Here is a 12,541-nt window from a genome sequence, read left to right as displayed (position 1 = left end):
TTTTGATAAGAGTCAGGCATATCCGCCTGTCAAATGAAAATTCTATCAGTTATTCTGCCCCCGGCGGCACTAAAGACCCGATCTGACAAAACACTAGCAGCCGAGCAGGCCAGCACCTTCAAGGTGTAGAGGGACAGTTCATGCTGTGTGTCCCAATAAAACCCATAAATAATACAAGTATTCAGCCAAAATTAGGTAAATATATTAATCTTTATTGAAACAAAAAGTGCTAAAAACATTAATTAGTTAAAAGATGGGGTATACACTAAGAAATTAAACCTTAATCAAAAAGTTGCCCACAAATAATAAGCGCAAGAACAACAATGTAATTAAATTATAACAAAGAGAGAAGAAAAAATATACATCTGAGGGAAGGATTCTCTGCGAGTGCAGTCAAATGAATAGAACTCTTTTCAAAAACAATATACAGTCAGGGCCAGAAATATTTGGACAGTGACACAAGTTTTGTTATTTTAGCTGTTTACAAAAACATGTTCAGAAATGCAATTATATATATAATATGGGCTGAAAGTGCACACTCCCAGCTGCAATATGAGAGTTTTCACATCCAAATCGGAGAAAGGGTTTAGGAATCATAGCTCTGTAATGCATAGCCTCCTCTTTTTCAAGGGACCAAAAGTAATTGGACAAGGGACTCTAAGGGCTGCAATTAACTCTGAAGGTGTCTCCCTCGTTAACCTGTAATCAATGAAGTAGTTAAAAGGTCTGGGGTTGATTACAGGTGTGTGGTTTTGCATTTGGAAGTTGTTGCTGTGACCAGACAACATGCGGTCTAAGGAACTCTCAATTGAGGTGAAGCAGAACATCCTGAGGCTGAAGAAAAAGAAAAAATCCATCAGAGAGATAGCAGACATGCTTGGAGTAGCAAAATCAACAGTCGGGTACATTCTGAGAAAAAAGGAATTGACTGGTGAGCTTGGGAACTCAAAAAGGCCTGGGCGTCCACGGATGACAACAGTGGTGGATGATCGCCGCATACTTTCTTTGGTGAAGAAGAACCCGTTCACAACATCAACTGAAGTCCAGAACACTCTCAGTGAAGTAGGTGTATCTGTCTCTAAGTCAACAGTAAAGAGAAGACTCCATGAAAGTAAATACAAAGGGTTCACATCTAGATGCAAACCATTCACCAATCCCAAAAATAGACAGGCCAGAGTTAAATTTGCTGAAAAACACCTCATGAAGCCAGCTCAGTTCTGGAAAAGTATTCTATGGACAGATGAGACAAAGATCAACCTGTACCAGAATGATGGGAAGAAAAAAGTTTGGAGAAGAAAGGGAACGGCACATGATCCAAGGCACAACACATCCTCTGTAAAACATGGTGGAGGCAACGTGATGGCATGGGCATGCATGGCTTTCAATGGCACTGGGTCACTTGTGTTTATTGATGACATAACAGCAGACAAGAGTAGCCGGATGAATTCTGAAGTGTACCGGGATATACTTTCAGCCCAGATTCAGCCAAATGCCGCAAAGTTGATCGGACGGCGCTTCATAGTACAGATGGACAATGACCCCAAGCATACAGCCAAAGCTACCCAGGAGTTCATGAGTGCAAAAAAGTGGAACATTCTGCAATGGCCAAGTCAATCACCAGATCTTAACCCAAGTGAGCATGCATTTCACTTGCTCAAATCCAGACTTAAGACGGAAAGACCCACAAACAAGCAAGACCTGAAGGCTGTGGCTGTAAAGGCCTGGCAAAGCATTAAGAAGGAGGAAACCCAGCGTTTGGTGATGTCCATGGGTTCCAGACTTAAGGCAGTGATTGCCTCCAAAGGATTCGCAACAAAAGATTGAAAATAAAAATATTTTGTTTGGGTTTGGTTTATTTGTCCAATTACTTTTGACCTCCTAAAATGTGGAGTGTTTGTAAAGAAATGTGTACAATTTCTATCAGATATTTTTGTTCAAACCTTCAAATTAAACGTTACAATCTGCACTTGAATTCTGTTGTAGAGATTTCATTTCAAATCCAATGTGGTGGCATGCAGAGCCCAACTCGCGAAAATTGTGTCACTGTCCAAATATTTCTGGACCTAACTGTAGTTAAAGGGAACCTGTCATCAGAAATTTAGCTTGAAACCTAAAAGATTCCCCCTCTGCAGCTCCTGGGCACAGGAGGCAGACTAACGGCCACCAGAGATCCCGCCCCCGTGTACCATTATCCAGATCTGAATACAAAAAGGTACCCCTTTACAAAGTCTTTATTTTGGTCATAAAGGGGGCACATAAACAACAGGAACATTGCTAGAATGCAGCCCAGGAGCTGCAGAGGGGGAATCTTTTAGGTTTCAAGCTAAATTTCTGATGACAGGTTCCCTTTTAAATGCGGTATCTAAAATGACCACTAGAGGTCCTCAGAGGAATAGGAATCAATGGACAACTGGATTTATCAATGGATATTAAATAAAGGAAAATGATTGCAGGCTTCTCATAAATGCATAAAATCTCATAAGTAACCCTATTTCATATTGTCTCCTCCTTATAATATATTTACTTATGAGATTTTGTCTTTATGGGCAGTGTGCAATCATTTTCCTTTATTTAATATCTATTGATAAAGCCTGTTGTCCTTTGATTCCTTTTCCTCTGAGGACCTCTGGTGGTCATTTTAGATACCAAATTTAACTATAATTTCCCAAAGAGTTCTATTCATTTGACTGCACTCGCAGAGTCAGATGTATATTTTGTCGTCTCCCTTTGTTATTATTTCATTATATTGGTGTTCTTGCGCTTATTTAGGGTACTTTCACACCTCCGGTTTTTCTTCTGCGGCACAATCCGGCACTTTGCAGGAAAATCGCAACCGTTTTTTTTTGCTGCCGGTTGCGATTTTCCTGCATAGACTTTAATTAGTGCCGCATTGTGCCACATGGCCTTGCGTTCCATCCGGTTTTTGCCGCATGCGGCAGATTTAGCCGATGCGGCGGCCGGATGGAACGTTGCCTGGCACGTTTTTTCGTGCGGCAAAAAAAAACCGCATCGCGCCGCATTCGGCCGATGCGGCGCATCTCTCAATGCATGCCTATGGCGGCCGGATGCGGCGCGATGCGGCAAATACCGCATCCGGCCGCCGCATGCGGTTTTTGCCACTGCGCATGCTCAGTAGCATGCCGCAAGCGGCAAAAACCGGGCGGGCCGCATGGGAAAAACTTATGCAAAGGATGCGGTGTTTTCACCGCATCCGTTGCATAGCTTGCACAGCCGGATTGAGCCGCAGGGCTCAAGCCGGATGTGTGAAAGTAGCCTTATTTGTGGGCAACATTTTGATTGAGGTGTAATTTCTTAGTGTATATCCCAATCTTTTAACTAATTTATGTTTTTATTACTTGTTTCAGTAAAGATTAATATAGTTATCTATTTTTTGTTAAATACTCATACTGTTTATAGGTTCTCCTGTTTTTTGGTGGTTTTTTGAGTTTGCCCTATCGGTACAGCCATTTATAGTTTTGTTTTGTTTGGTTTTTTTCCTCTTGGATACCCAATAGTTGTATGGCATAGAGGAGTCACGGAGGATGATGGCATAGAGGAGTCACGGAGGATGATGGCATAGAGGAGTCACGGAGGATGATGGTACATCTTCAAAAACGTTTCCCTCCTTGTCGCACTACCTTGCACCTGAGCGCAGGGAGGGTTGATTGAAACGCCCAGACCTTTGATGGTGTTCCCCTGCCTCTGTTGGACCTGGTGTGTGTCTCCTTCGTCTCTCCTCCTTGTTTGTGCAAGGAACTATTCTGACCTCTGCTACCAGCATTGGCAGAAGGAATTTTTGAACTAATTGTTCTATTAGGGCCATCTTGCACCATTATACTAGCTCTGCCCTCCACAGGAAGGAGAAATGTTAAGCTCTCCTTGTAGCGTGGGTTGAGAAGCATGAAAAACTAGTAATTATATCAAAATGGATATTACACGAGGGTCACAGGATGCAAGCAACTGTGTCCCATGTACCACTGCACTGTTCATGCTACGAAGCACAGCCGTCCATTAGCTGTAAACTTGAAACTCAAGGCACTGATACTCCTCTTATATAGAAAAAATCTTTATTGGTACCGGCATATACTGAAAAAATGTAACGTTTTGGCCAGTGTTTGGGGAGGAGTCTACTATTTCAAAATTTACGCCAAATGCAGCAAACACATTAGTCACATGTCCAGGCAACCTACAATGATGTGGCGGTCATGTGATTTTCTGCCATACTTCTGATAGGCTAATTTGATAATATGGTGCGCACGTGACACAATAACGATGTGGCGGTCATGTGTCTATAATGCATTATTTGATTGAAAGGTGCAACACGGTCGGTAATATGTGGGTCGGGTCTTGCTATCTATTCCCGCCCCTGTCTGCCCGCCTGACCTTCGTCCCCCTGGTGGCCGTCATAGACATTAATTCCAGTGCAGACAGACAGGGGCAGGAATAGATAACAAAACTCGACACACATTCCCACTGCTGTTGCACCTGTCAATCAAACAGCAGTGCATTGCTGGAACATTACTTGCACATATTTCTGAAATAAAATATCCACTCTCTGAACAAAAGCTATGCCTACATGCAGCATCCTAGTGCCAGTATAGCACTGGCTTTACTTTATATATGAAAATCCTGCTGGTAGGTTCCCTTTAAATGTGAACAGTGAGTACCTGAGTAGACATAGAAGTGGGCTGGTTACTCTGATTCTGTCATCATCAACTCTCACCATCTGGGTTGATTTCTCAAAGTTTTGGAGAACCTCACAAGTGTCAGACATCTATGGCCACTCCTCAATTCTTATGTGCAGGGGCTGACCAGAATACGACGGGCATGTTGTAACTGGTATTCAACTACTACACTCTGTTGCTCACAACACCTTGCCAACATATGTAATGTGGAGTTCCAGCACGTGGGCACCTTGCATACCAGTCAGGGAGCTGGCCCTTGCAAGCGCTGCTGCAGCACTGCCAGAACGGTGGCAGCTGTAGCTGACTTGTGGAAATACGCTCACACATAGTGTACCTTCACAACTAGTTCAGGCAAATCTAAATAAGTTTTCAGAAACCGTTGAAACGCTAAGTTGAGCATGTGGACCAGGCCTGGTACATGTGTGAGCTTGCCAACCTTCAGAGGTGCCACTTGGTTATGGCCATTATCACACACGACCAAGCCTGGTTGTAGGTTCAGTAGCGAAAGCCACAGATCTGTCTGAGCTTTACACAACTCTGCAGCAGTGTACTGTTTGTCACCTAAGGAAATTTGTTTCAGCTTTGCTGGTTCACACTTCACTCAGGCAGTGCTTCCAGCATGTGACTGCTGCAGACAGTAATTCGGAGGGGGTGCAGGATCTTGTGTAGGAGGTGCGGGAAACCCTGATAGAACTAGGACGCCACAATCCTAGGCGTCGGTAGCACTTGAGCCGTCCCGGGGTGCGACTCAGTCCTGGCCTTCACAAGGTTCCCTCGGTGTGCCGTTAGGGAAATATAGCGTCTCTGGCCACAAGCACTTGTCCACATGTCAGTGTTTAAGTGGGTCTTCCCATTAACTGCGTTGTTTAGGGCACAAGTTATGTTATGGGACATGTGCTTGTGTAAGACAGGAACAGCACACCAGGAGAAATAGTGGCTGGGGACCAAGTACCGAAGGACAGCTTCTGCCATGAGATTGCAGAAAGCCTCAGTGTCCACATGTGTACAACATTTCCAGGGCAAGCAGTCTAGTGTTTGGGCCTGTAAGTGGGTGGCTGGGCATTTCCTTTTGCGTTTTAAGGCCTGGTGTATGGACAGATGAACGCTGTACGGCATGTACCTGGGCATGCTGGTAGTGGTCAGGCTTGTAGTGGTCAGGTCTTTCCTGATCTTGGTATGGCACAGGTTGGAAATAAAAATAAATAAATTATCGTCCGTACTTTCATTAAGAATGAACCAGACTAGGGAACACAACCCTTTGCCTGATAACTTGCCATGAGGAGTGCTCTGGGGAACAGTTGCCCGCCTTCTCTCTCTGGCCACCCCGCTGCCTCTTACTCCCTGTTGCTGTGCTGCGGATCCGTCCCCCTCTGAACTGCTATCCTCACTCTACATGGTACTGTTGGGTAAATTACTTAATCGTCCACCATCTTGTCTTTCATTTCAGCATTATGGTCCTCCTGACTTGTTGACTTAACAATATCACTTGTTGGCAACTGTATTTCATCATCATTTACACTACAGTTCAAAGTTTTAGGGTCACTTAGATATTTCTTTATTTTTGAAGGAAAAGCACTTTTTTTTTTTTCAGTGAAGCTAACATTAAATTAAACAGAAATACATTCTATACATTGTTAATGTGGTAAATGACTATTCTAGCTGCAAACGTCTGTTTTTTAATGCAATATCTACATAGGTGTATAGAGGCCCATTTCCAACAACCATCACTCCAGTGTTCCAATGGTACATTGTGTTTGCTAACTGTGTTAGAAGGCTGATGGATGTTTAGAAATCCCTTTAAAACCCTTGTACAAGTATGTTAGCACAGCTGAAAATAGTTTTGCTGATTAGAAAAGCTATAAAACTGACCTTCCTTTGGGCCAGTTGAGAATCTGGAGCATTGCTTTTGTTAGTTCCATTTAACACTCAAAATGGCCAGAAAAAGAATTTTCATGTGAAACTCGACAGTCTATTCTTCTTAGAAATGAAGGATATTCCATGCGAGAAATTGCCAAGAAACTGAAGATTTCCTACAACGGTGTGTACTATTCCCTTCAGAGGAGAGCACAAACAGGCACTAACCAGAGTAGAAAGAGAAGTGGGAGGCCCCGCTGCACAACTGAGCAACAAGACAAGTACATTCTCTAGTTTGAGAAATCGACGCCTCACAGGTCCTCAACTGGCAGCTTCATTAAATAGTACCCGCAAAACACCAGTGTCAATGTCTACAGTGAAGAGGCGACTCCGGGATGCTGGCCTTCAGGGCAGAGTGGCAAAGAAAAAGCCATATCTGAGACTGGCTAATAAAAGGAGAAGGTTAATATGGGCAAAAGAACACAGACATTGGACAGAGGGAGATTGGAAAAAAGTATTATGCACAGACGAATCAAAATTTAAAGTGTTGGGATCACACAGAAGAACATTTGTGAGACGCAGAACAACTGAAAAGATGCTGGAAGAGTGCCTGACGCCATATGTCAAGCATGGTGGAGGTAATGTGATGGTCTGGGGTTGCTTTGGTGCTGGTAAAGTGGGAGATTTGTACGATGTAAAAGGGATTTTGAATAAAGAAGGATATCACTCCATTTTGCAACGCCATGCCATACCCTGTGGACAGCGCTTGATTGGAGCCAATTTTATCCTACAACAGGACAATGACCCAAAGCACACCTCCAAATTATGCATGAACTATTTAGGAAAGAAGCCGGCAGCTGGCATTATATCTGTAATGCAGTGGCCAGCCCAGTCACCAGATCTCAACCCTTGTGAGGTGTTGAAAAGGGCAGCTTGACCGTATGATACGCAAAAAGTGCCCATCAAGCCAATCCAACATGTCGGAGGCTTCTGGAAACATGGGGGGAAATATCTCCAGATTACCTCCGCAAATTAAAAGCTAGGATGCCAAAGGTCTGCAAAGCTGGAATTGCTGCAAAGGAGCATTGTGTGACGAAAGCAAAGTTTGAAGGAGAAAATTATTATTTCTAGTAAAAATTATTATTTCTCATCTCGTCAATGTCTGGACTATATTTTCTATTCATTATGCAACTCATTTGATAAATAAAAGTGTGATTGTCATGGAAAAGACAAAATTGTCTGGGTGACCGCAAACTTTTGAACTGTAGTGTACCTCTTGATACACTAATTGCCATTCCCCATCATCATGGCTGATCATATTTGGACATCACAATACACAATTTTTAGCTCTTCTTTTTAAAGCAAAGTGAAATGTACAGCTAAATGCAATATTTAAAAAAAAAACCAAAAAACTAAAGAGAAGTTGTGTGTTTGTTTGAATTTTAAAAAAATAAAATGTGCACATTCAGAGCAGAGAGCATTTCTTATTATGGGGTGATAGATCCAGAACTAATAACAGATGAGTTAACCTTTATCCTGTAAAGCGTGCTCTGGTATGATCGCTGGATAAGCACAATCCAGGCTGAAAGCCTAATAAAGCTCAGGAAAAAAAGGAACTTTGTTTTGCGGAAGATGGCTTTGCAGATGTCAGCTATTCTTCAGTGTGAGGCACAGAACGTTTAACCTTTTCCGTCTTTCTCCACAGCTTATATTCACTGCAGCTTTCCTGGCAGATACACTTCATTAATGATGACGATGAAGCGACTGCTGCTTGTTTCCAACTCCACACTGCATGGTGGGGGATATCTGGAGCACTGCCAAGACCAGATACAAACGTTTTTAGGAGAGTAAGTAACCTAAATTACAAATTTGCTGATTTGTTTCTTCCTTGTTGCTGATAAATGTGGCTAGAAAATGTTGGTAATTAATTACGCACAGTATAAAAGTAGTTTATCTTTCCAGTCAATACTATATTGTGCAAAACTGCTCCTGGCTTATTCCTCAAAGGGATTGTCTGGCCTTAGGGCTGGTTCACACTAAGCGACAGCGACAACGAGGTCGCTGTTACGTCACCATTTTCTGTGACGTAACAGCGACCTTGTAAGTCGCTGTTATGATCGCTGCTTAGCTGTCAAACACAGCAGCCGCGCACACTGCTTAGCGCTGGCTCCTTGCTCTCCTAGCTACAGTACACATCGGGTTAATTAACCCGATGTGTACTGCAGCTACATATGCAGAGAGCCGGAGCCAGCAGCACAGACAGCGTGAGAGCTGCGGAGGCTGGTAACTAAGGTAAATATCGGGTAACCACCTTGGTTACCCGATGTTTACCCTGGTTACAGCTTACCGCAGCTGCCAGATGCCGGCTCCTGCTCCCTGCTCGCTTCATTTCGTCGCTCTCTTGCTGTCACACACAGCGATCTGTGTGTCACAGCGGGAGAGCGCCTTTGAAGAAAACGAACCAGGGCTGTGTGTAACGAGCAGCGATCTCGCAGCAGGGGCCAGATCGCTGCTCAGTGTCACACACAGCGAGATCGCTAATGAGGTCACTGTTGCGTCACCAAAACCGTGCCGTAGCAGCGATTTCGGTAGCGATCTCGCTATGTGTGAAGCACCCCTTAGGCTGCAAGTCTGCCAACATTGTGAGTGGCCGGTCTTGTGACAACAAGTATGCGATATGCATACTTCGGGCCACATTCTGTCTAGACTTGTATCCAGTCTCGCTCAATACATTTGCACTTAGGGTACCGTCTCACTAAAAGACGTACCAGCGATTCCGACCACGAAACGACCTGGCAGGGATCATTGGTGCGTCGCTACATGGTCGCTGGTGAGCTGTCAATCACGCAGATCTCACCAGCGACCAGCCACCAATGACTCGTGTAACAATGCTGCGCTTGGTAACCAGGGTAAATATCGGGTAGAAGAAATAAAAATCCCAAGTCATCCCACAAAAAATAAGCCCTTGTATGGCTCATTCGAAAAAAAACAAAACAACAAAAAACCCTTACAGCTTTCAGAATATGGAGATGTAAAAACATATAAACTTTTGTAAAATTATAGATTTTAATTTGTAAATGTAGCAAAGCATAAAAAAGCGATATAATTGTAGTATCACTGTAACGATACTAACCAGAAGAATAAATCAGTCATCACTTTTATGGCACGATGAACTGCACAAAAAAAACAGTAAGTGAATTGCTGTTTTTTGATCATTCTTCATCTGAAAAATCTGAATAAAAAGCAATCAAAAAATCTTATGTTGGGGGGGGGGGCGGAGCGATGTAGCTTACCAGAGAGGACGCACAGAGAAGGAGCTCCTCTAATCCGGACTTCATCCTGGCCGTTTAACACCCGGTACCTGATCCGACAACCTGCCCACCAGCTGCTGTGACAAGGGACGTCGCCTGGAGACTGTCGGTCCCCATCGATGCTATTTTTCTTTTAATCCTGCCGGCGCAGACTAATCTCCTGAGGCTGCAGCACGTGGAGCGGCAGCCATCTTCCCCGCGGCCGGCACCTTCAGGGAGCGGCGCTGTGTGACTCCAGAGAGCAAGGAGGAGTGCAGGAAACATACCCTGAGGGACGATCCAAGAGCAGAGGCATTGTCTTGGGGCTGGCTGTTCCACTGGAGCTGCTCCCTGAGCCCTGCACAACATCACTGAATCCCCTGGGGCTGGAGCGTGGAACGCGGTGTCCATCTTCCCTGCAGCTGCATGGTGAGCGGCGGCGTGTGACTCCAGGAGCGGAGAGGAGCAACAGGCATATACCCACAGAGGAAGACCCGGGAGCGGTGAGCACAGGGAGTTATCTCCCCCTTAGCTGTGTATCTGGCAATCAGTGAGCAGCACACTTAGAGCCGGCGGCTGTGCAGGAGACATTAACCCCTAGGGTGCTGGAGGGTTTGGAGTGTGAGCCTTGAAAGACAGGCCCTGCAGACTCTCTGACACATGAAAGCATAGGAGAGACACATATTGAAGTCCCCACGCTGTGCAGGCCTGCATCACCCTGATAAATATACTCTAAGTGCTGTGCTGCCCTGGTACTCCCTTCATTGTTATTTTACAATATAAAAGTTGCAGTTTTCTGGCTCTCTGGAAGAGGTGGGCAAGTGGAGACAGACATATTATTAAATATACATTGCAGAGGCACGGATTTGGACACACGGGGGCACGATAAGAGAGGGGTGCAGAAGCAGCAAACCCCCAGTGAATCAACATGAGTCCCCCTAAACAAAGTGGAGCTATTGATAAGCTTAAAGAGTATGCAAGGGGTGGTCAGGCAGATGCCCCTAAAGCCAGGAGAAATACCACTCTAAAAGATCAAGCACCACTGGCTGATGGGTCAGAAGAGCAAGATGATTTAACCCTAAGACAGGTGTATGAACAGCTTCTACAAGCAATTTCTACAAGCAATAGCTCCCTCACAGGGAAGATTGAGGAGGTACACTCAGAGGTGGGCCGCTTGCGTCAAGACATGCAATCCCTGAGGGCCCGAACAACAGAAGTTGAGACACGAGTGTCAGAACTGGAAGATCAAATAAAACCACTTAAAACTAAAATGACTACAATGGCCGGATCAACAAACGCATGGCGCCAGAAAGCAGATGATCTGGAGAATCGCATGCGTCGAAACAATATACGGATCATAGGACTGCCAGAACACTCGGAGGGTCAGCATCTGGAACGGTTCCTGGAGGAGTGGCTGAAATCTAATCTTGGGATCGAGTTCTCCTCGACATTTGCGGTGGAGAGAGCGCACAGAGTTCCAATGAGACCTCCTATTCCAGGTGCACCGCCGCGTCCCTTCTTAGCAAGGATGCTCAACTGCAGAGATAGAGACACAGCACTCCGCCTAGCCCGACAGAAGAGCCCACTTAAGTTTAACAACGTTTCACTCTCGATCTTCCCAGACTTTTCGGTGGACCTCCAGAAACAGAGGGCCCACTTCATGGATGTGAAGAAAAAATTAAGGGAGCGAAACATCATCTATTCTATGCTATACCCTGCCCGGCTCCGCATAGTGCATGATGGGTCGTCTCTGTTTTTCACTACACCTGCTGAGGCTGAGGACTGGTTACAGTTACACCCGAGACCTAAGGGGCAGAAGCAATGAGGCTACGTCTACTAAGTGACATTTGCTGAGCCCCCTGGTGCCCTTCATCTCCCATAAAAGCTTGAAGCCCCCTTTGGAGACAGACAAGACTTCTCCGTGCCTTGAGTGATGGAGGAATTGGCCAGGAGTTGGATGGTGATATGGGAGCCCTATTTTGTGCACTCTAATACCACCTATACCAGGACACTGCATTCAGTGGTGGTATCCCCATTGATGTTTGAAATGTTTTACAGGACTTATCGGAAAGGTCCTGAAGTTCGATATTGTTTTTCTATGTTTACAGCTGCTATTGCATTAACTTTATTTCTTTGCAGAGATAGGCTTAAAACTATTGGTGGGTTAACCACATCTAATTGCGGGGTGAAATGCGCCTTATACTTGGGATCCTGGTTCTATAAACAGATTTATATGATATGGGGTCAGAGATGATAGTTATGACCTGGAATGTCAGAGGCCTTAGGTCGCCCAAAAAACGTATCAAGGTATTTTCCCAAATTAAGCAAATCAGGGCTCAGCTGGTGGCACTAGTAGAAACTCACCTCACACGAGACACAGCCAGACTAGTAAACAAACCATGGTACAATGGTCGACGCATGCGTTCCACACCACCTACTCCAGAGGAGTCTCTTTATTGGTCCATAAAAACATACGATGGGAAGCAAAGGTGGTAAGGCGTGACCCGGAGGGGCGGTTTGTGTTTGTATATGCGTCTATAGATTCCAGAGATTATGTGCTACTATGCATTTATAACCCCCCCACCGGCTCGCGTTTCCGTTCTTAAACAGGCACTGAGCTTTGCCCTCAGCTACCCAGATGCATATGTTATGCATGGGGGATTTTAACCTTGTGATGAATGAGGAGCAGGACAGGTTTCGGGTAGATGGGGG

The 12,541-nt window shown here is 44.9% G+C and overlaps 1 protein-coding gene across 4 annotated transcripts in view; it reads left to right on the top strand.

The window, feature by feature from the left end:
* LOC142245982 (alpha-aspartyl dipeptidase-like) overlaps positions 1-12,541 on the top strand; it is a 52,273-nt gene that overhangs the window by 9,804 nt on the left and 29,928 nt on the right. For all 4 annotated transcript variants that reach the window (XM_075318991.1, XM_075318989.1, XM_075318990.1 and 1 more), the window contains exon 2: positions 8,245-8,386. In XM_075318991.1, the coding sequence (XP_075175106.1) occupies positions 8,286-8,386 (101 nt within the window). In that variant the 5' untranslated portion in view covers positions 8,245-8,285. The remainder of the gene's footprint in view (positions 1-8,244; positions 8,387-12,541) is intronic.

Source organism: Anomaloglossus baeobatrachus, chromosome 7 (genome assembly GCF_048569485.1).
Source record: "Anomaloglossus baeobatrachus isolate aAnoBae1 chromosome 7, aAnoBae1.hap1, whole genome shotgun sequence".
Taxonomy (NCBI): Eukaryota; Metazoa; Chordata; class Amphibia; order Anura; family Aromobatidae; genus Anomaloglossus; species Anomaloglossus baeobatrachus.
The sequence above is the reverse complement of the archived record's forward strand: the minus strand, read 5'-3'. Positions and strand labels throughout refer to the sequence as shown.